The sequence below is a fragment of the Coptis chinensis genome, chromosome 6, assembly GCF_015680905.1.
Source record: "Coptis chinensis isolate HL-2020 chromosome 6, ASM1568090v1, whole genome shotgun sequence".
Lineage (NCBI taxonomy): Eukaryota > Viridiplantae > Streptophyta > Magnoliopsida > Ranunculales > Ranunculaceae > Coptis > Coptis chinensis.
Window position 1 is genome coordinate 84574838 of NC_141461.1, and position 24562 is coordinate 84599399.

At 36.3% G+C, this 24562-nt stretch overlaps 1 protein-coding gene and 3 pseudogenes across 4 annotated transcripts; all 4 read left to right on the forward strand.

Annotated features, from left to right (window-relative positions):
- Nucleotides 1–336: 336 nt before the first annotated feature.
- Nucleotides 337–4284, forward strand: LOC147494972 (rRNA-processing protein utp23-like). 2 transcript variants are annotated; one of them, XM_086569465.1, is made up of 7 exons: nt 337–815; nt 926–1116; nt 1201–1281; nt 1415–1535; nt 2306–2602; nt 3020–3085; nt 3849–4284. In XM_086569465.1, the coding sequence occupies exons 1-7, from the start codon at nt 570–572 to the stop codon at nt 3927–3929; spliced, it is 1083 nt and encodes a 360-aa protein (XP_086425591.1). In that variant the 5' UTR covers nt 337–569; the 3' UTR covers nt 3930–4284. The 2 variants fall into 2 exon arrangements, 1 of the variants encoding a protein (XP_086425591.1); XR_015200333.1 differs by having other exon boundaries at nt 491–815; nt 3020–3290.
- Nucleotides 4285–5250: 966 nt separating this feature from the next.
- LOC147494973 (uncharacterized) lies at nt 5251–6905 on the forward strand (annotated as a pseudogene).
- Nucleotides 6906–10064: 3159 nt separating this feature from the next.
- On the forward strand, nt 10065–13070 carry LOC147494974 (protein EARLY-RESPONSIVE TO DEHYDRATION 7, chloroplastic-like; annotated as a pseudogene). Its single transcript, XR_015199540.1, has 8 exons — nt 10065–10350; nt 10469–10628; nt 10730–10736; nt 10944–11006; nt 11907–11987; nt 12431–12487; nt 12596–12633; nt 12748–13070. The product of XR_015199540.1 is annotated as a protein EARLY-RESPONSIVE TO DEHYDRATION 7, chloroplastic-like (transcript).
- Nucleotides 13071–13420: 350 nt separating this feature from the next.
- On the forward strand, nt 13421–17366 carry LOC147494975 (putative arabinosyltransferase ARAD2; annotated as a pseudogene). Its single transcript, XR_015199541.1, has 3 exons — nt 13421–14070; nt 14767–15020; nt 17166–17366. The product of XR_015199541.1 is annotated as a putative arabinosyltransferase ARAD2 (transcript).
- The last annotated feature ends 7196 nt before the right edge of the window (nt 17367–24562 follow it).

Below are 24562 nucleotides of genomic sequence, written 5' to 3' on the forward strand. Positions count from 1 at the left end.
GTTTGTTTGTCGAAAAATTTAGACTTCCTCAATCAGCAAAACTGATGAAGTGCCTAAACTTATATGTTTAAACCTGGTAAATAGTGTAATAGTTAGAGGTTCTGACGCATGTATGTGGATTGTTAGTTTCATTTCAATATCCAAGTGATCTACTCATTTGTCATTAGTTTTTTCTACATGACATTTTCTTTTGGTGAAAATTATAACTAAAGCCTCAACCATCACTCTTCCTCACTTAGTGAAACTGCTGAAGTACTACAAAATATTTTAACATGGTAGTTATTATAATTTCAGAGGGCCAGACATGGTTATGTGGACTGTATATATGTGAAGGTCCGAAGACACTGGTTGAGATGAATATGTATGATCTGTTGTAGCTTCCATCTAGGAATTATTTGTAGTGATTGTTGACACTTTTGTGTGGATTCACATGGATATAATGTTGGTTGCTTATGGCGCTTGATGCATTATAGATAATATACTAGAAAATTACCTCATGCTACTTGATGGAAAAATGCCTTCAGGAATGCAATCCCTAGGTATAAATTACGTTGAGGAAGAATATATTCATGCAATCCCTAGGTATAAATTACATATGCAACCAAGTGAAAAAGAAGTTGCTTTTATTGAAAAAGATAAAAAGAACTCAATTGAAAAAACACTGCTCCGCTCACGCCCACGCCCACTGCTATGCAGTTATTCTAGTATACAAAGTAAGCTCCGGGCCTCCAGTTGGAAGACAAATTAGTTCGAGCCTATTAGGGCTAAGACTAAGCCAAGGCACTCCACTCCAGACTCTTTTTCATCACATTAGGGTACTTTTTTTCGATGATTTCATATCTTCTGTTTTCAATTATTTGTAACGTATAGTCAGTGTGGAACTGATAATATGTTTTATATCTTCTAATAATTTTATTATTTGTAGATGAAAGTTAAGAAGCAAAAGCGTCACAGAAAGGCGGTTAGATTTTACACAGCATGTTTTGGCTTCCATGAGCCGTATAAGATTCTATGTGATGGTACTTTCATCCATCACCTCCTCTCCAATCAAATACCCTTGGATGGTCATGCTCTTTCAAATACACTTGGTGGTTCCACTAAGCTTTTCACTACAAGGTCTTGTATCTACTTGTTTCATTTTTCATAGTTAGTTCATTATCATATAGTTTGATATGCTTTTACTTTTGTTTATCCCTGTAGATGTGTTATGGCAGAGTTGAAAAGCCTTGGAGCTTCTTATTCGGATTCTTTTCGTGCAGCTGGTAGTCTCATCACTGCGAGGTATTTCTTTAATTGTGGATTGAGTTGACAATTCATTAGAGTGGTACCATTTTACATGCTGAAGTCGTGTAGAGCACGGTAAATTGACATTTGTATCCTTGGGTTTCAATTGTTATTGAATTTTTGTGTATAGATGTGATCACGAGAAGAGGAAAAGTGCAAAAGAATGTATCGAGGAGGTTATTCGGGAAGATAATTCAGAGCACTTTTTTGTTGCTTCTCAAGATATAGATCTTCGGAAGAAGTTTCAAGAGGTTAGTTGTTCAGTTCTTTTTATTTAATTTATTTTTCTTTTGCAGTTACGTTTAATAGTTTCTCTTACAGGAATATACTTCTGTTATTTAAAGTTCAAAATCTCAAATTTCTGAGAGAGAAATTCTAATATAAAACTAAATTCAATTATAGCCAAAAATAAGTTGCATATTACATTGAAATATGTTCTTACGAAAATCCAAAAGTTTGATCACATTAGCAATTTAGAAAGGGATACTGATAATTTAAGAACTTGTTTCTAGGATGAAAGTATAATCTACAAGCTAAAGATTGAATGTTACGGTTATTCACCTTGGCTCATATCTTTTTTTTCTTTTTTCTTTTTTTTATTGGCAAGCCTGTTTTAAATGAGATCAGTAACTCTTTGATGCTGGCGGGGTTCGATCCCCAGACCTCTGGTATCATCACCCAAAGGTTTTACCGACTTTGCTAGTCGGCACCTGCCACCTTGGCTCATATCATTGAATGTTCCTTTCTTTATCGCCTTCATAATTAGTGTTGAATTCCTATAGACAAAATAATAACGAAGATGCTCTGGTGGATAACCCTTATCAGATGTATGGAGCTTCAAAAACTAAACAATATGTCAACGGTATATCGAAGAACTGGTTCAACTGAATACTTATCTCTAATAGGGTACTTGACTATTGTGCTAATGTTTGTTCATTTGAAAGAATGATGCTTTAGTCTGTTTGAAAGCCGATTCATCTGACTAAACCTCGAGTATAATTCATGTCAAAATCCATCGCAGGTAGCAGGTGTGCCTGTTATGTACGGTCTGAGAAATGCCTTGTTTCTTGATCCACCATCACAATCTCAGCGAAAACTGGCTAATGAAATGGAAGAGAAACGTTTGCATGTGACTCAATCAGAATACGAGGTTTTAGTAAAGAGTGGAAGAAGTAATCTCGCAACAGAAACAGCAGGAGATGCCCCTGATACACATGAAGATCAAGTTGGGATGGAAGAGTCTCAAAGCAGGAAATATCCTGGAAGAAGGGTATCAAATGTGATGGACAAAGCAAGGTTTAAGAGAAAAAGAGCAAAGGTTTGGATCCTTTATCTTTGTTTTCATCTCCTATTGTGTGTTTGTGTCTAATAATAAATTGTGTACATCACAATAATCCCCACCCCCACCCCCCGCGTGGATATGCATTTGCCCAATAACATTATTTTTTTAACGGATGAAGTTGTTAATTTCCTTGCTGGCTTTCAATCCTATGCCCAGCATATGTATCTAGTGGTATTTCTATATTCAAATGTCCACTAACCCAAGACCTATAAGCTATCCAAGTAAAACGACATTCCTTGAAAAGGAACCATATCTGGGGTAATGACAGGCATATGGATTATTTAAATGGATGACATTCTTTGTCATATATTTTCGAGATGTGCAATGTTACTTATTTTATAATTCCACTGTAATATCAGGTATAATAACATATATTGCCTTTGGATATTCCAGGGCCCCAACCCACTCTCCTGCAAGAAGAAACAGAATCGTGGTAATCCCTCATCGGCTTCAAGTCAGGTAAGTCGCATTTGTACCTTTCTACAATGCACTTTTGCTTGGTGTTTATCTTTTCATTTGGAGGCGAGTAGAATGAGAATGTAAACGTTCTTAATGGCTTCATAACCTTTGGATTGGGGAGAGGAGACTTATCTCAAGTGTTTGCTCTGCCTCAACGCCCAACCAATTTGCATTCTGGAATGGAATCACACCCGGAGTTACTAATGTATGTTATAAAAGTGTTGTGTTGTTAACTGTTCATTTATAACAATTGGGAATTGCATTGTAACTTCAAGTAGGACAAAAGACTACAAATGTATTGCCAGAGTATTTTAATACGTAGAATGTAACAAGTGACACTAGTGTATGAGATTCAAATACTAAGCTACTGTATAAATATTATTTAAAATCTATTGGATACAGATTGCTGTACTGATTAAAATACAGATCCTGCGACTAAAGATATAGAATCTTAAGTATCAAACTAAAACATCTTATAGATTGTACAAGAAGCTGCAAATAGTGGAGTTATCTTGGGAAGTGTTGGCAAAACAGGGATCACTTCGAAGACGTAAAATAGATGTTTTCCTTTTTGTGCTGTTCCCTAGATGTGCTGTAGACAAATTGAAAACTGAATCACGACCAATTATACTTGAAGATGGAATGTATATTGGGCATCCCAGCCCGGTGCCTGCAGCAAGCACTATGTAGTACAAAAACTTAATATCATTCTTATGATCTCATTAATGCATAATGACATTTTTTGTGCCAATTGTAAATGCAGGAAGGCAAAGATGGTGAGAGTGCAACTAGGAAGAAGAAGAGGTCAGGCAACGGCATCAAGCCTGGAGAAACTGATAGTTAGCAGTAGGTCAGTACTCCAGCATATCATGAGAGCTCTAAGGGTGTGTTGGGCAGAGCGTTATCAATTTTCTCGCTTGCAAACAAAAGATGACTCCAAGTTGAGGAGGCAATAGAAGCTGTGATATTCAAATACACCGGAGTCTGGAGGATTGCAGTTTTCATCTCTACTCTCTCCCAAATGCAATCCCAACAGAGCAAATTTTGAAACTTGATATACTGTTGGTTGTTATTTATTCTGGATGCTTCATAGTTACATTTTGCAAATGTGATAGTCGTATCGTCATGGTATTCTTCTGCTGGATGAACTCTTTTCTCACTCATATTTCATATTGCCCTAAAGCCAGATTTGCATGCTATGGTGTACGGTGTTAGTGTTCAAACGCCTATATAAATCAATTAAAACTTACCACGTGAGCAAAAAATATTTAGAATACGTTGGGCTTACAATTGGAGAGAGAAAAAAAACACAGTTTCTCTCTCTTTTTATATTTTTTAATTATTTTATTTTAGTGGGGTCCACATAAGAGATAAAAAAAATAAAAAATAATGTATAGACACTATTATGCTTAGCCTACTGTTTTTATCTTTAAGACTTAAACATTCAAATATTTACCATTATGCCATCAGTTTTGGTTTTTTTTAAGTCTTTGAAAATCAGATAATTACCATTTTGCCTCTGTGACGGACACAAATGTGACACCAAAACACTATTCCTCCTACTCCATATTTTTCAAATATAGTCAGATATATATCGCCTGTTCAAAACTTTGCCGAAAAAATAGACGTTAATTTTACCTATGGCAGATTGTGATACCGGTGTAAATTTCAATCTGCCCCTGGCATCGATATTTCATAAATATACACTATCAAAGACCATTAATACTAAGTAGTGGAAAATGCTCCCAGTGACCCACGTCAGCCCCCCTTTTTTCTCTGAGAATGAAACATCAGATTTTTTATAAAATAAGGAATTCTATGCCCTTTTTTGCCGATTTCAATTATTCGTAGCCCAAAATAGTTAAAAACCTCTTTCTATACTCTTTTTTCAATTCTACAAAACACTCTCAACTCTCCAAAAAAAAATTCATCTCTTCAAACCCTCTCTCTTATTCTTCTCTTCTTCCCTACTAAGCAAGAGTCACAATAGCCCCACTACTCCATCGAGCATGCACACTAAAGGCACCAATCATCTCTCTCCCACGTCTATGAATTAGAAGTTATAATCTGATTGTTTCTTACTATTATTTTTTTTTTTTTTTTTTTTTTTGGCCATTCAGAACTTTTTACAAAATTGAACGTAATTGAGAGCATAGCAAACAAATATGTTTGTAGGTAGGGAACGATTTGTGACTCTTCTGATGATGAGGCTTATAGAGACCGTTATCCTATATCTTTCTAATGATCAGAGCTTCTGGGAAGATATTGAGGATGGTCAACGGCCATTGGGCCCTCTTGGACTTCAACAGGTATTTTAAAATTGTTATTCAATTGTTCTTTTCCAATTTCCTTTCTGGCAAATAGTTTGACCTTTCTTCTGAACATGTTGGATTCATGTGCAGTTCTATTTGGATATGAAATTTGTCCATCATTTTTCATCTCAAAGTCGTTACTCATCGTGACACTTGCATCAAGTTATCAATGATATAATATCCAGAGCTATGGCAATATTTTCTTCGACTGGGATGGATCAAGTCTTTGAAATCTGGTGAGTTTGGTACTATTAGTTTGGCTTCAAAGTGGTGTCCCTCTTTAGATTCTTCTTTCGATAAGGCCACTCTTCTTTGTGAGAGCATTACAAGAAAAGTCTTTCCACGCGAGTCCTATTCGGGATATGAAGGAGTAGAAGATGCACATTATGCTTACAGAGTTTGTGATAGACTCAGAAAAAGAAATTCTTGCTCCACTTTGTCAAGTATTGGAATTACCAGAGATTTACATGAGTTCTAAGAAGTGGGACTCCCTTCCTTATAATCGAGTTTCCTCAATCGCAATGTCCAGTTACAAGAAACACTTTTTGAAACACGATGAAAACCGCTTCAATGAGTTCTTAGGCAAGGTTGAACGTGGAGAAGCAAAGATTGCTGCTGGAGCACCGTTTCCTCATGACATCATAAAGCTTTAAACAACGGGAGAATGATGGTGGTCGTGTTCTGAGCTACAATGGAAGAGAACGGTAGATGACCTCTCGAGAAAAAGGTAAATTGCAGAACTATATTGCTTTTTTGTGATGTATTTGGAAGCATGAGTGGTGAGCCAATGGAGGTCCGTGTAGCTCTCGGTCTTTTGCTCTCTCGAGCTGAGTGAACACCCATGGAATGGACAGGTAATAACCTTTAGTGAGAATCCAACCTTCCTTATAATCGAAGTTGCCTCAATCGCAATGTCCAATTACAAGAAGCACTTTTTGAAACACGATGAAAACCGCTTCAATGAGTTCTTAGGCAAGGTTGAACGCGGAGAAGCAAAGATTGGGGCTGGAGCACTGTTTCCTCATGACATCATAAAGCGCTTAAACAATGGGGAGAATGATGGTGGTCGTGTTGCAGAGCTGCAGTGGAAGAGAATGGTAGATGACCTCTCAGAAAAAGGTAAATTGCATAACTGTATTGTTGTTTGTGATGTATCTGGAAGCATGAGTGGTGAGCCAATGGAGGTCTGTGTAGCTCTCAATCTTTTGCTCTCTGAGCTGAGTGAACACCCATGGAATGGACAGGTAATAACCTTTAGTGAGAATCCAAAGCTTCACAAGATTGAAGGATGGAAGCAGGATATAACACAGATTTTCAGAAAGTTTTTGACTTGCTTTTACAAGTCGCAGTTGCTGGAAACTTGGATAAAGATAAGATGATTGAGAAAGTTTTTGTTTTCAGTGATATGGAGTTCGATAATGCCAGACGTCCATATGGTGGCCGTGGTGGGTAACCTAGGTGTACAACTGATGAATATACCTATGATGAAGTATATGCTAAAATGTGTATTGTTGAGAGCTAGAGATTTGTTTTATCTTTTTTAAAATTCTAGAAATGAAGTATTTAAACTAAGTATCTTTTTTCTCCCATCTATTCCTCTCTGATGCAGGTTGAATACTGGCTTAATAATCTTTGTGAAGAGTTGAGCGAACTAATTCAGTCTGACTTGGATCAAAACAACAGGATCGCTCACACACTTACACTCAATGCTAGAGTGTACAAAGTGTATATGTTATTTCTTTCTTTTAGACCCTTTCTTCAAAGGAAAAGTTGAGCACACATCAGTTCATAACTATACTAAATTGATGTTATTTGGTTGTTTTGCTTCTCAGCCTCTGTAGGTGGCAGAGATTAAGATTCTTTTGCTTGCTTTATGCATTCTGCAGGAACAACTTCTATGTTTCAGATGCTGGATGTAACGGATCCTAATGCATGCCAATGGTGTTTGTAATTGACAGTGTCCTAGCTTATGTTGTTGGTGCTAGAAGCTTTAGTATGAACTTAACTTCAGCAATTAATTAAATGTAACGGAATCAATGTTTTGCATCTAGATTGTTGGTTATTCCTTCTAAATATAATTGTAAACTGTGATTGCAACATTGCAATATGCTTCAATGTTTTTTTTTATTATTGGTAAGCCTCTTTTATTGCTTAAATTGCTCTGCTTAATCAGCCTCTGCTTCATTTCTTTGCAATACATCAATCCTACAGTGTCAAGATAAATTTCCACGCCTTCACAATCACCAATTTGAAGGCGGGACAACGGAGGCTCTTCTTTGAGATAGCTTATTGGCGAAAAACCGCTATTTTCAATAAGCATAGTCCCGTGAACACTCATGTTCATAGAAAATCCTTGCTTCCCAAGAAGAAAAAAAGCATTAAATCACTGGTTCCAGGATCACCAAACACAATAGAGACCTCCTGCCGTGTACGATCATTGTTTGGCTTTTGCGTTCTCTCGGCTACCACGGATGGACTAACACTAGAAGTATCTGAGCTTAAATTTTTTTGATCATCAAAAACTAATCTTGACCTCGACAAATTAGGAGCATAATTTATTCAGAAATCTACTACCAAATCACACCGTCTTTATCATAATGTACGCAAAGAGATAAAACTAAAAGTAAACATTACAATGTGATCAACATAAGCTAGAAAATAAGTTATCTGACTGAAACACACAATCTTGCAAAGTATAAAGAAACCACAATACAAACCGAAAAAAACAGCCGTACAAACACCAAAAAACTAACACCAACTTTTAAAACAAACAAAAAATCAGTAGGTCTTTCTTAAAAATATCCACAGCTAGCCCTTCAACCTTCGACTCTCCTATCCATTTCTGTGTTCGTAATAACGACACATTTGTCTTCCCTATCCATACTCTGACATTTTACTCCTAACGCATGTTAACTACTAAACCTGTCAAATCAAACATAAAATATTCAATTCATCCAAAACAAAAATTAGGATAAAAACAAAAAAAACCAAGTAGGTGATATAAAAGGAACAACCTCTTCATCAAATTCATCCAAATCAATATACTTCGTAAGAACTTCAACCAAATATTCCATACAGTTCAAGAAACTTAATCCTTCAAAATTTTCCCGCTTCATTATTTACCCAAAACATCTTTATAGCATACGAACGAACACCAACACTTCACAAAACAAAATATATATATATATATATATATATATATATATATATATATATATATATATATATATATATATATATATATATATATATAAAAAAAATGTCAATATATTTACAAATCAATATATTTATTTTATTTGTAATTTATTTACTTATAATGTTATTAATTTGATGTTAGTAAATAAATTACAAATAAAATAAATAAAAAAACTTACTCATCTAATGTGTTCCTCATCCTTAGAACCGACTAATGAGTTTCACTATTCGCGTAAATATTAGATTGACCACGGTGTATACAACACCTCTTTTGTTTGATTTTTTTAATGAGATATTCAAAAAAAACCAAAAACAGTAATGCACTCATAATTATATCGAGCATACGATTTTGCGGACCATTTGTCTTTTGGAGAACAAAAAAATTACGAAATTTACAAGAACAATCTCTACAAAACATTAAAATATATATATATATATATATATATATATATATATATATATATATATATATATATATATATATATATATATAATCATAACAAAAATAAACATTTAAACATAAAACAAAAATAACTCAACTTACACTTCCATTTTGATCAAATTGCAAGAAAACCTAAAAAAAAATAGTACATTCAATATATCATGTATTTTATGATGTTCGAAGGCCAAACTAACTTAAGATTCTAATTATATTATTCAAATTTGCACACAATTTGATAAAACTAAAAACTCTTTCTATGATCCACAAATACATATAAACAGTTATTATGTTTTACACGATTTGTAGATCAAACCACTTGACCAAGTAACTTATATTTTGTTGCATTTGTTCCCGATCTTTGATAGCTATGCTGCTAGCTGCTAGCAATATAGGCACAGTTAATAAATTGATATATGTTACACTTTTGACTGTTATTTAGTGCATATATTGTTTTTATCTCTTAAAAAAATATATAAAAGCATAAACTCTTCAAACAAAATATGCAATTAATCATTAGCTATCAATATACATATATTCCGTGAGCGTAGCGAATTCTTGAGGTTGCTTTTCTCAAGTCACCTAAAAAACCACTTACTACGTGTCAATCTATCCTGTGTCTGACCGTACCCCCAAATAACACTTCTTTTTTGTCTGACCGTACCCCCCCTCCTCTTTTCTTATTTTCTCCTATCTTTGCCTCCCAATCGCCTCTCTATTCTCGCTCTCGGATTCGCCTAAAAATTGCACGTATTCAATCCTCCAATTTTTCCTCTATTCTCGCTCTCGTATTCACGGCTCTCTCTCTCTCTATTTTCAGTAGGTAAGAGATTTATTCTCGCTCTCGTATTCGCGGCTCTCTCTCTATTTTCAGTAGGTAAGAGATTTAAGTATATTCGTTCTCTCTCTCTATTTTCCGGTGGCAAACGTAAGATTTCAATGTTTCATTCGTGTTACATTTTTTTTGTGAAAACAAAATAGTGTTAAACTTAGGGGCCCGCTTCTTTATTTATCTCTCTCGTCCGCCTTCGTCATGGCGAACGTTGTCGCTGTCCTTGTCCGAAGTTGCCCAGATGTTCAATGGCCATTGGCTAAAGACGAGGCTTCGTTAAGTTGGATCCTTCCCACTACTTCTATTCCCTCCATCTTCCTCCTACTACTACACTCACTACTAATTCCGATGATTCGGACGATGATGATGATATTACCCAACCTGCTACTACATTCGTCAATTATGGTCTCACTATTGCGTCCAAGGGCCAAGACAAATTGCTAGAGGAATTTGATGTCCTCTTGGATAAGTACACTAGTTTTTCTACGTGAAACTCACGCCACGAAACGGAGGGAGGCCAAAGTGTTGGATGATTGGGTTAATGGGCAATGATATCTCCAGCTTTAACCGGCAAGTCAAGTCAGGAGAAGAAGGAGATGTTAAAGGATACGCCCACCTTCTCGGACTACATTGGCCCCTAATGTCGAGGATTATAGCAGATTCGCGGGGCGGGGGATTCTTCACTCGGCTCCATGATTGAAGGCATTTTGTGGTGTGGCGACTTAACCGTCGATAGGTTGAAGTGGGGAAATGAATTCTTCAGAGGTCTATAATACCTGTTCTACCCGGATGGAGCTCGGGCCATCCACTTTGAGGAGGATCAAAAGGTCTAGTATTCACTTAACCTTTCTTCTTCTTCTTTCAAGTATTATTGTTTGTTTACAACTGACTTCTTATATACCATCTACACCGTTTTCAATTTAGTATCATATCATTCACGCCACTTGTCACCAAATGACTCTCACCGCAAATGGGTAAAGAGGATCTCCAAGATGTCGAGAACGTGGCGAAAGGAATCCTTTCTCGGGTTGTCAAGGTCTCGTGCTTCTTCACCCACCCCAATTGTTAACTCTAAAGTAGGCAAGAAGTTCTTGATCTTCTTCCCGTGGAAATTGTTCTCGCCTCCTTGGATGGATTCAAGAAGTCAATCATACTTCCACTTGCTTACTATGATCCTTGTCGCTCTTTAATTTGAAATTGAAATTGAACATTCATTGCTCATGGCCAATTACATTTGCAACATCTTCTTGTTAATCTTTGAACATTTTCCATATCCTACCTACTAGCTCTAAAACAAAAACACGCATACACACGCAAAGCCTCCAATGATATTGGTTTTAAGAGTTGAGAACATGTAAATATATACTGCTTATAAACATTCTTTGCACCTTGAGAATGTGTGCTTCCCAATAGCTGGTTTAGCGCCTTCTTTCCATCTTGAAAGGAGTAAAGGGGATTGACGCCGCCAACGTTGAAAAATATCAAATGAGGTATAGCATCATCTAAGATGCACCGGGGCTCGCCTTCTTTTTGTTCTATGAAAGTATGTTTTCATGAATTCTCAAGGGATGACAAAAGATCTTCTCTACTAGATTGTTTTAATGGATGTTGAACTTTTGTCTACTAAGTCGCGATAGAAATGAAATCCAAAGATGGGACACCTTTGATCATCAACCGGTTTATTCCACATATACACCGCATTTATTGGCTACCAAGAAAATATGGTCTTCAAATCTTTGGCAATGATCATGAGTCTAGTGTTGGCTTAGGTTGCCAGGATGGTATTGACACAGTTGAGCTTGGGAAAGGGGAACTGTTTATACCTTCTTGATTCACGTCCAAGAACCACCTCCAAACTCCAAAGGCAAAGAGTTAGTCAGAAACTTTGTCAATTGTGTCTTTGAATGTTTCTACTTTTACTATAGATGAGGAATAACGTTTTGATTTGATTTGCACCTTGTGTTCTCATTGCCTTAATATGCGATGAAATGAAAATTCCTAAACAAGGAAATGATCCGATGTGTTTGTTCGTATGATAGGCAGGGTCTTTGATGCTGTTGAAGTAGCTGGAAAGAATGTCATGTCAACAACGTCAACTGTAACAACTGACCTTGTTTCACACAGGTATCTCCTGTCTTGAAAAACATGCCCAGACTAAGTGGCGCATTGTGTTGGGGTTGTTGAGTTATGTTGAGCTTTCAATTTTCATTGGTTTCATCGTTGGATTTGTACTAGGTGGTTTATACAAATACAACTTCCATATAATTGAGTGTGTTGCTCATGTGTTAACTTCCATGTAATTGAGGGTGTTGCTCATGTGTTTGCACTTTTGGAATGAGTTTGATGAACTCGTTTTTTCACTTTTTGTTTTGGAACTTGCTTGATTTTTTAAGTTAAAAATGTAGGTAAATAGATTATTCATGGGAGGGAATACAAACGAACTTGGATAATGTTTTCTCTATATTACAATGTCTGTATTGTATGCTTTATTGAGTGCTGATAAGAATTGCGATAGGATCTGGTCTTAAGTAATGATACCAATTTGTTGCAACTATTTCCATGTGCAGGAGCCTTTTGTTACTGTCCCCAAGGACACTATCTTGGAGGCTCTGAAAGTCTTACTTGGTAATTGACTTGTTAAAACAATTCGCCCGGAAAGCAAATTTTATCTCGGTTTTTCATTATTTCCATTTATCTAACTCCCTTTATGTCTTTTGGTATCTTCGGATGTCGAAATCACCCTGTTTTGATCCATTGCAAACGCTGCAAGGTATGTCCTATTATCATTGTTGGTAGTTATTCTTATTTTTAAGAAGAATATGGTTTCCTTTTTGACCGAATATAGAAACAAGTTCATAACCGACTATGTCTTTTACTTTCCTAGGATGAGCACAAGTGTTAATTGCTGTAGGAGTGGCTTTTGGTAATTTCCTCGAGGAGCTAAAGCAAGCAAGGAAGGCTTTTGAATTAGATGACGAGAAGCTAACTACTACATCAGATTGAGATTGGAAATTTAGATTCGATTCCTACTCTTGGAGCTCTGTTATGTGCTGACTCATATGTTGATACTTCTTATTTTCAACATTGTAATTAAGAATATCTAGACAGATGTACAAGTGTAATTGCTTCTGTGTATTTTTACCCAGACTTGTTTTTTAACATTGAACAAGTTTCTCTCTAAATTGAGCCTCTGAAATTTTTTATGCTTGCTTTGGAACAAATTGTTGAATATAAGCACACCATCTATGATTCTGCTGAAAACTTATCGCAGGAATTCTTTACCGATCCTTGAAAAGATATCTCTTGAAAAAGAATTGTGAACGACTCATGCGAGGAATTCTTATGAAGTTCGAGTAGCAAGATCTCTCTTTCAATTACGGTGTTCAAGCCTACACTTCTTTGTTCAAGTACCATACTAAAATGAAACACTCCAACTTTAAGAGCTCCATTGTTACACTCGCAATATTCATTCAACATGATATACTACGCTCACGCCCCACTGCAATGCAGTATACTAGTATTTATTCAAGTGGAATTTAGGCTTTTGAGTCTTACCTATGTATGTAGTGAGTCTGGCAATAGGGCGGACCAAATGGCTAGTTAACAGAAACACACTCTCTCTCTCTTTCAAAAAACAGCTTCCTCCTCAAACTCCATCACTTTTCCTCTCCCTTTCTCTCTTCTTCCTCTTCACACTCTCTCTCTTCATTCTCTTCTACATCCTCATCCTCAAAACTTCTTCCCCACCACCTTCTTTCCCCATCTCTCCCCCCACAACCATCATGCAGATCTTCCCAACTCATTCAACTATGACTTACTAACACATTACTGGTCTTTAAATACTGATACAAGACTTGGGTCTCAAGTAGATAATGATATAAGAAAAAAATTAACAAAAAGATCCAATCTTTCTCATTTTCTTCTACCTTATCCTGAAAACCCATTGATAAAACAGTATAGTACTGAGTATTGGATCTTGGGTGACTTATTAACACCTCGGGAATTGAGGTGGGCTTCTTTTGCGAAAAGGGTGTTTGATTTTAGTGAAGCTGATGTTGTTTTTGTGCCTTTTTTTGCTACTTTGAGTGCTGAAATGCAGTTGGGTGTTGGGAAAGGAGTGTTTAGGAGAAGAAGGTTGTGGATTTGGTTAAGAGTTCTGATGCTTGGAAACGGTCTGGCGGTCGAGATCATGTTTTCGTGCTCACTGGTATGTTTTACAGGATTTATTAAAGAGTAATTTGTTTAGTGCACTTGAAATTCATAAATGTATGCTTCATTTGATAGAGATTAGTAACTGTTTCCAAGTATTCAGTGTTTTTGTATGCACAGACTAATGTAGGATGAAATCTGGATGTAGCGAGGAGTGGTAGTGTACTAGTATACTATTATATAAGTGGGAAGGGAGAGTAATGTTTTGTTGGAGCTTCCTCTATCTAGGCCATCCATAACAAGGTCTTTTCAATGAAAGAATATTGTAGCCTTCTAGGTGTTTGTTGGACTTAGAATAGGAAATCATACTAGGAGTATTTCTCCCTTCTGCATCTAGTGGTGCTTATATGAAGAGTAGGACAACAAATTTTTCCAAACATGTGATATTATCAGCTCCTTGCAGATGTACTTTAAAGAAGTACAGTGTATGTAAATGAATCAAGTATGTGTTACACTGATTTAGTTTTTAGTTTCACTCTGTCCATCTTTCTCAGCTTTGATTTATTGCCCTTCAATGTGGAATCAATGGAGTTCTTTAGGACCAACTAATTATCTTCATTCAAATTTTGCATTACATTATCCAATTTCTTTTGGCAAAGTTTTGCTTTCTAGAAAGTTTTTGGAGCCATCTTTAGCATCTTATAAAACTTCTGGATTGTCAGGTTATGTTAAAACTTGAAGCATTCTTTGACAGACCCTGTTGCAATGTGGCATGTCAGAGCTGAAATTGCACCCGCTGTTCTCCTTGTGGTTGATTTTGGTCGGTGGTATAGGCTTGACTCCCAGGCATCCAGCGGTAACTCTTCTGATATGATACAGCACACCCAAGTTTCGTTGCTTAAAGATGTGATTGTTCCCTACACTCATCTACTTCCTCGGTTGCAACTGTCGGAAGATCATAATCGCCCAACTCTTCTCTACTTCAAAGGGGCGAAGCATAGGAACCGGGTTAGTACCTTTTTGAATCTAGAAAATTTGTGTTTCAAGTAGTAAGACTTCATTATTTTTATCATAAAGTTGATATTGTACTGCTGTATCCGTTCAAATTCTTATGATTGTAATGGAGGAAAAAAATAGAGGGAAGGGATATTTGGGTAGGACAATGATGTAGTCTTTATTGGAGACTGTGTACTAAGGGAGTCAATGTTGTTGAGATAGGAGAAGGTGAAGTCCAGACGTCCAGTTCGGGTAGGAACATGAGAGAAAATAACTTATGAGGTTCAAGGTTGGAAGAGATGTGACAAGGATGGGAGATGTTCAAGGGTTTATATGTAATTTTGTATAATGTAATATCATTTTTTCCAAATATAAAAAAGTAATATGTTGAAGGGTATTAATTAGGGGTACTTCACATTTTCACCAAAACCCCACATCCACAATAAGAATAAAACTTCTCTGCCACTTTCAACAGGCTATTTTGTCTCAATCTTTTATTCAACGTCCGATCCTGGCATTCTCCATTAATAGGAAACTTCCTAAATTGGACAATGAATAAAAAATTGGGACAAAGCACCGTTGAATGTGGTAAAGAATATTTATTCTACTACCGAACGTGACCCTACCATAAGTGTTTTGTTGACCTCAGCAAATAATGTGAAGTACCCCTAATACCCATCCACATTAATATTATTGGTTTTTATTTTGAAAAAACGAAATTACATTGACGAAATTACATATAAAACCTTGTCTTCTTCCCTTATCATGTCATATCTCTTCACTGAACATGTTATTTTATCTCTCCTATTTCTCCAAGTTCATCTTCTCTCACCCTTACAGTAAGTTATTTTATCTCTTCTAGTTCACTTGATACCCAGTCTCCATTGAAAACCTATTCCTACCCAATTTCAATTCTCTATCTTTTGTCCTTCCATTTCTACTCTCTTATCAATTTATATTCTACTGTTATTCATCTAAAAAAATCATTTGGAAAAGCCAGGAGAATCATTGTAGGTAACCATGTGATTGATTATATATATGTTTTTAAATGTTTACATTTAAGTTAAAATTGGAACAGAAAATGCTTCCGCTTGGATTGCTTCATTGGAACATTGATTCTCTTTGCACTCCCAAGTGATTTTTGCATCTGAAATCCAGTAGAAGGATAAGAGAGTGGAAATGGAGGGAAAAAAAAAATCAAAGGAAGGGATATTTGGGTGGGAAAATGATGTAACCTTCATTGGAGATTGTGTACTCAGGGAGTCAATGTTGTTGAGAGAGGAGAAGGTCAAGTCCAGACTACCAGTTCGGGTAGGAATATGATAGAGAAAATAACTTATGAGGTTCACAATAGGAAGAGATGTGACAAGAGGATGGGAGATGTTTAAGGGTTTATATGTAAATTCGTATAATGTAATATCATTTTTTCAAAATACAAAAAAGTAATATATTGAAGGGTTTTATGAATACTTCACAATTTCACCAAAACCATTTTCCGTGGGGGCTATGTCCGTAGTACGAATAAAACTTCTCAGCTACTTTCAACGGGCCGTTTTGTCTCATTCTTTTATTTAATGTCCGATTCTAGCGTTCTCCATTAGTAGGCAAACTTCCTAAATCGGACGTTGAATAAAAGATTGGAACAGAGCAGCCCGTTGAATGTGGTAGAGAAGATTTATTTTGCTGCCGGATGTGGACCCTACCATAAGCAGTTTTGATGACCTTAGTAAATAATGTGAAGTACTCTTAATACCCATCCACATATAACTGTTTTGTATTTTGAAAAAAACAATATTACTATACATTTGACAAAATTACATAAAAAACATTGTCTTCTTCCCTTCTCCTGTCACATCTCTTCATTGAACAAATTATTTATCTCTCCTACTTTTCCAAGTTCATCTTCTCTCACCCGTACAGTAAGTTATTTTACTGTCATAGTTCACCTTATACCCAGTCTCCAATGAAAATTTATTCCCGCCCAATTTCAATTCCCTTTCTTTTATCCCTCCATTTCTACTCTCTTATCACTTTATACTATACTGTTCTTCATCTAAGAAAATCATTTGGAGAACCCAGGAGAAGCATTGCAGGTAACCGTGTGCTTGATAATATATAGGTTTTTAAATGTTTACATTTAAATTAAAACTGGAACAGAAAATGCTTTTGCTTGGACTGCTTCACTGGAACATTGGTTCTCTTTGCACTCCCAAGTGATTTCCGCAACTGAAATCCAGTAGAATGGATAAGAGAGTAGAAATGGAAGAAAAAAAATAGAGGGAAGGGATATTTTTCTTGAAAATGATGTAATCTTCATTGGAGGCTATGTACTCATGGAGTCAATGTTGTTGACAGAGGAGAAGGTGAAGTCCAGACGACTAGTTCGGGTAGGAATAGAAGAGAGAAAATAACTTATGAGATGTGACAAGAGGATTGGAGATATTCAAGGGTTTATATGTAAATTCGTATAATGTAATATCAATTTTTCAAAATATGAAAAAGTAATATATTGAAGGGTATTAAGGGTACTTCACTTTTTCACCAAAACCACTTTTCGTGGGGGCTTTGTCCGCAATACGAATAAAACTTCTCAGCCTCTTTCAACGGGCCGTTTTGTCTCAATTTTTTATTCAATGTCCGATTCCAACATTCTCTATTAATAGGCAAACTTCATAAGTCGGACGTTGAATAAAAGATTTGGACAGAGCAGCCTGTTGAATGTGGTAGAAAAGATTTATTCCACTGTCGGATGTGGACCCCACCATAAACGGTTTTGATGACCTCAGCATTTAATGTGAAGTACCCCTAATACCAATCCACATTACTGTTTTGTATTTTGAAAACAACGTATTACTATACATTTGACAAAATTACATATAAAACATTGTCTTCTTCCCGTCTCCTGTCACATCTCTTCACCGAACAAGTTATTTTATCTCTCTTACTTTTCCAAGTTCATCTTCTCTCACCCTTCCATTAAGTTATTTTATTTCTCATAGTTCACCTTATACCCAGTCTCCAATGAAAACTTATTCCCGCCCAATTTCAATTCCCTTTCTTTTCTCTCTATTTCTCCTTTCTTATCACTTTATACTCTACTGTTCTACATCTAAGAAAATCATTTGGAGAAGCCAGGAGAAGCATTATTGCAGGTAACCATGTGCTTGATAATATATAGGCTTTTAAATGTTTACATTTAAGTTAAGACTAGAACAGAAATGCTTATGCTTAGACTGCTTCACTGGAACATTGGTTCTCTTTGCACTCCCAAGTGATTTTCGCAGCTGAAATCGAATAAAATGGATAAGGGAGTAGAAATAGAGGAAAAAAAATAGAGGGAAGGGATATTTGGGCGGGACAATGATGTAGTCTTCATTGGAGACTGTGTACTCAGGGAGTCAATGTTGTTAAGAGAGGAGAAGGTGAAGTACCCCTAATACCCATACACATATTAATATTACTGGTTTGTATTTTGAAAAAACAATAACATTTGACGAAATTACATATAAAACTTTGTCTTCTTCCCTTATCATGTCAGATCTCTTCACGGAACATGTTAATTTCTCTCTCTTATTTCACCAAGTTCATCTTTTCTCACCCTTACAGTAAGTTATTTTATCTCTTCTAGTTCACTTGATACCCAGTCTCCATTGAAAACCTATTCCTACTCAATTTCAATTCCCTATCTTTTATCCTTCCATTTCTACTCTCATATCAATTTATACTCTACTGTTCTTCATCTAAAAAAATCATTTAGAAAAGCCAGGAGAAGCATTGTAGGTAACCGTGTGCTTGATAATATATATGTTTTTAAATGTGTACATTTAAGTTAAAATTGGAACAGAAAATGCTTCTGCTTGGACTGCTTTATTGGAACATTGGTTCTCTTTGCACTCCCAAGTGATTTTCGCAGCTGAAATCCATTAGAATTGATAAGAGAGTAGAAATGGAGGGAAAAAAAAATAGAAGGAAGGGATATTTTTCTGGAAAATGATGTAATCTTCATTGGAGATTGTGTACTCATGGAGTCAATGTTGTTGAGAGAGGAGAAGGTTAAGTCCAGACTACCAGTTCGGGTAGGAATAGGATAGAGAAAATAACTTATGAGGTTCACGATAGGAAGAGTTGTGACAAGACGATGGGAGATGTTCAAGGGTTTATATGTAAATTCGTATAATATAATATCATTTTTTTCAAAATAAGAAAATGTTATATGTTGAAGGGTATTAGGGGTACCTCATATTTTCACCAAAACCACTTTTCGTGGGGGCCACGTTCGCAGTAGGAATAAAACTTTTCTGCCACTTTTAACGGGCCATTTTGCCTCAATCTTTTATTCAACATCCAATTCCAGCATTCTCCATTCATAGGACACTTTTTAAATCGGATGTTGAATAAAAAATTGGGATAGGACATCCCGGTGAATGTGGTAGAGAAGATTTATTCTATAGCTAACCCCCTACCATAAGTGCTTTGTTGACCTCAGCAAATAATGTGAAGTACCCCTAATACCCATCTACATATTACTGTTTTGTATATTGAAATAACGATATAACATTTGACAAAATTACATATAAAACCTTGTCTTCTTCCATTTTCATGTCACATCTCTTTACTTTACATGTTATTTTATCTCTCCTAGTTCACCTTATACCCAGTCTCCAATGAAAACTTATTCCTGCCCAATTTCAATTCCCTTTCTTTTATCCCTCAATTTCTACTCTCTCATCACTTTATACTCTACTGTTCTTCATCTAAGAAAATCATTTGGAGAAGCATTGCAGATAACCTTGTGCTTAATAATATATAGGTTTTTGAATGTTTACATTTAAATTAAAACTGGAACAGAAAATGCTTCTGCTTGAACTGCTTCACTGGAACATTGTTTCTCTTTGCTTTCCCAAGTGATTTCCGTAACTAAAATCCAGTAGAATGGATAAGAGAGTAGAAATGGAGAAAGAAAATAGAAGGAAGGGATATTTTTCTGGAAAATGATGTAATTTTCATTGGAGACTGTGTACTCATGGAGTCAATGTTGTTGATAGAGGAGAAGGTGAAGTCCAGACGACTAGTTCGGGTAGGAATAGAAGAGAGAAAATAACTTATGAGATGTGACAAGAGGATTGGAGATATTCAAGGGTTTATATGTAAATTCGTATAATGTAATATCAATTTTTCAAAATATGAAAAAGTAATATATTGAAGGGTATTAAGGGTACTTCACTTTTTCACCAAAACCACTTTTCGTGGGGGCCTTGTCCGCAATACGAATAAAACTTCTCAGCCACTTTCAACGGGCTGTTTTGTCTCAATCTTTTATTCAATGTCCGATTCCAGCGTTCTCTATTAATAGGCAAACTTCATAAATCGGACGTTGAATAAAAGATTTGGACAGAACAGCCTGTTGAATGTGGCAGAGAATATTTATTCCACTGCCGGATGTGGACCCTACCATAAGCGGTTTTGGTGAGTGGTAACCTCAGCATTTAATGTGAAGTACCCATAATACCCATCCACATATTACTGTTTTGTATTTTGAAAACAACGATATTACTATACATTTGACAAAATTACATATAAAATATTGTCTTCTTCCCTTCTCCTGTGACATCTTTTCACTGAACAAGTTATTTTATCTCTCCTACTTTTCCAAGTTCATCTTCTCACCCTTACAGTAAATTATTTTATTTCTCATAGTTTACATTATACCCAGTCTCCAATGAAAACTTATTCCCGCCCAATTTCAATTCCCTTTCTTTTATCCCTCTATTTCTACTCTATTGTTCTACATCTAATAAAATCATTTGGAGAAGCCAGGAGAAGCATTATTGCAGGTAACCATGTGCTTGATAATATATAGGCTTTTAAATGTTTACATTTAAGTTAAAACTAGAACAGAAATGCTTATGCTTAGACTGCTTCACTGGAACATTGGTTCTCTTTGCACTCCCAAGTGATTTTCGTAGCTGAAATCCAGTAGAATGGATAAGAGAGTAGAAATGGAGGAAAAAAATAGAGGGAAGCGATATTTGGGCGGGACAATGATATAGTCTTCATTGGGGACTGTGTACTCAGGGAGTCAATGTTGTTAAAAGAGGAGAAGGTGAAGTCCAAACGTCCAGTTCAGGTAGGTATAGGAGAGAGAAAATAACTTGTGAGGTTCAAAGTTGAAAGAGATGTGTCAAGAGGATGGGAGATGTTCAAAGGTTTATATGTAATTTCGTATAATGTAATATCATTTTTTCAAAATACGAAAAAGTATTATGTTGAAGGGTATTAATTAGGGGTACTTCACATTTTCACCAAAACCACTTTTCGTGGGGGTCACGTCAGCAATAGGAAAAAAACTTCTCTACCAGTTTCAAAGAGTTGTTTTGCCTCAATCTTTTATTCAATGTCCGATTTTGGCATTCTCCATTAATAGGAAACTTCCTAAATCGGAGTTGATTAAAAAATTGGGACAGAACAGCCCGTTAAATGTGGTAGGGAAGATTTATTCTACTGCCGGACGTGGCCCCTACCATAAGTGTTTTGTTGACCTCAACAAATAATGTGAAGTACCCCTAATACCCATCCACATATTAATATTACTGGTTCGTATTTTGAAAAAACAATATTACATTTGACGAAATTACATATAAAATCTTGTCTTCTTCCCTTATCATGTTAGATCTCTTCACTGAACATGTTATTTTATCTCTCCTATTTTTCTAAGTTCATCTTCTCTCACCTTTACAGTAAGTTATTTTATCTCTTCTAGTTCACTTGATACTCAGTCTCCATTGAAAACCTACTCCCACCCAATTTCAATTCCCTATCTTTTATTCCTCCATTTCTACTCTCTTATCACTTTATACTCTAATGTTCTTCATCTAAGAAAATCATTTAGAGAAGCCAGGAGAAGCATTGTAGGTAACCGTGTGCTTGATAATATATAGGTTTTTAAATGTTTACGTTTAAGTTAAAATTGGAACATAAAATGCTTTCGCTTGGACTGCTACATTGGAACATTGGTTCTCTTTGCACTCCCAAGTGATTTTCGCAGCTAAAATCCAGTAGAAAAGATAAGAGAGTAGAAATGGAGAAAAAAAATCGAGGGAAGAGATATTTGGGTGGGAAAATGATGTAATCTTCATTAGAGACCGTGTACTCAGGGAGTCAATTTTGTTGAGAGAGAAGGTGAAGTCTAGACATCTAGTTCGGGTAGGAATAGGAGAGAGAAAATAATTTATGAGGTTCAAGGTTGGAAGAGATATGACAAGAGGATGGGAGATGTTCAAGGGTTAATATGTAAATTCGTATAATGTAATATCATTTTTTCAAAAACAAAAAACTAATATGTGGAAAAGTATTAGGGGTACTTCACATTATCACCAACACCACTTTTCGTGGGGGCCACATCTGCTGTAGGAATAAAACTTCTCTGCCACTTTCGACGGGCTGTTTTTTCTCAATATTTTATTCAACGGCCTATTCCAGCATTCTTCGTTAATAGGGAAACTTCTTAAATCGGACATTGAATAAAATATTAGGACAGAACAGCTCGTTTAATATAGTAAAGAAGATTTATTCCACTGACTGGCCCGTACCATATGTGGTTTTGATGACCTCAGCTAATAATATGTGAAGTACTCTTAATACCCATCTACATATTACTGTTTTAATTTGTATTTTGAAAAAATGATATTACATTTGACGAAATTACATATAAAACATTGTCTTTTTCCCTTCTCTTGTCACATCTCTTCTTTGAACAAGTTATTTTATCTATCCTCTTTCATCTTATACCCAGTCTCCAATGAAAACTTATTCCCGCCCAATTTTCTTTCCCTCTCTTTTATCTCTCCATTTCTACTCTTTTATCACTTTATACTCTAGTGTTCTGCATCTAAGGAAATCATTTGGAGAAGGCATGAGAAGCATTGCAAGTAACCGTGTGCTTGAGAATAGGTTTTTAAATGTTTATATTTATGTTAAAACTGGAATAGAAAATGATTCTGTTTGGATTACTTCACTGGAACATTGGTTCTCTTTGCACTTCTAAGTGATTTTCGCAGCTGAAATCCAGTAGAATGGATAAGAGAGTGGAAATGGAGGAAAAAATAGAGAGAAGAGATATTTGGGTTGGAAAATGATGTAGTCTTCATTGGAGATATACATCTTCATTGGAGATTGTGTACTCAGGGAGTCAATATTGTTGAGAGAGAAGAAGGTGAAGTCCAGACGTCCAGTTTGGACAAAAAGCATAGTCATTACATGTCGTCACCATAACAAATGTCACGGAACTCATTTGTATCAAGCTCCTGGATCAACAATTTGAACAACATGCTTACTTGTTTGGAGAGGCGAGCAAAGTATTGACGACAGATATCCAAATCCAAAATCAAGCCCTCCACCAACTGATAACTCATCTTAGAGGATGGACATTGGCAGATACCACAGCGGTTCAAGACTTACTGCCCAGAACTAGTACAAGGTATCGAGGAAGAGGTGAAGATACACTCAGGAGAGGATGAAGTGGTATGGACGGTGACAGAAAGGGGTGAGTATCAAATGAAGGCCACTTATGGTAGCATAAGACAAGTGAGGCAGAGCAGCATGGGGCATAACATTATATGGTTCAGAAACAGAATTCCGAGGTTCTCATTCATCGCATGGCTTGCGTTGAGGAAAGGAATGAAGACGCTACAGAAACTAAAGGTCTGGAAGGTAGTGACGTCTGATGGGTGTGTGCTCTGCAACAGAGGAATTGAAACAGAAGAACATCTGTTCTTTACATGCTCGTATGGCAGAGAAATTTGGGAAAGACTACTGGTGAGAGCTGGGTACGATCGAGGAATCGAACCAATATGGCAGCAAGAACTCGCGTGGATTCTAAAGAAGAGTGAAGGGACAGGAGGCTACCAAGATGTACTGAGGCTGCTATTCACGGGGTTCATCTACTGGACCTGGAAAGAGAGAAACTCCCGATGCTTTGACCACAAATTCGCTACAGAAGCAACGGTGAGTAACTTGATTCTTAAGGATGTTCAGACCAAAATTCTTGCTATGGAGATAAAAATGGAGGGGCCTGAGAAAGAAAGGTTTGAACAGCTGTGGAACAAGGGAATGGAGGGGATTCGGCACAAAACAGTCAAGTGCAAGTGGACAAAGGCAGAGGAAGGCAATCATACACTCAACACAGATGGAAGTGTCCAAGGCATAGTGGGGGGCAATGGGCAGCAGTGGTACGGGACAGTGACGGCTTAGTTGTGGCAGCAGCACATGGGAGGTCTGAGTATAATACCATAGCCCTAGTGGAATTGCAAGGTCTGGAGCATGGACTTAAGCTAGCCGAGAAGTACAATATCAGGAGGGTAGAAGGCCAGACGGACTCATCAAATGTGGAAGCATTTTTCAGGAAGAAAAAATACCCATGGCTGGCAAAGAAACTTATCAAGAGTATAGAAGAAATGCAAAATAGGCTTATGTTTTTTTCTATAAAACACATATATAGAGAGGTAAACAAATTAGCCGATGCATTAGCGGCAAATTGTCCAAATGTAAGATGTGTT

Excerpts from the sequence above, each read along its gene's own strand:
- LOC147494972 (XM_086569465.1), top strand. The coding sequence starts at position 570 with ATGCAATCCCTAGGTATAAATTACATATGCAACCAAGTGAAAAAGAAG. Across the intron at positions 816-925 it reads CTCTTTTTCATCACATTAGG|ATGAAAGTTAAGAAGCAAAA; the intron begins GTACTTTTTTTC and ends TATTATTTGTAG. Across the intron at positions 3,086-3,848 it reads CCTCATCGGCTTCAAGTCAG|GAAGGCAAAGATGGTGAGAG; the intron begins GTAAGTCGCATT and ends TTGTAAATGCAG.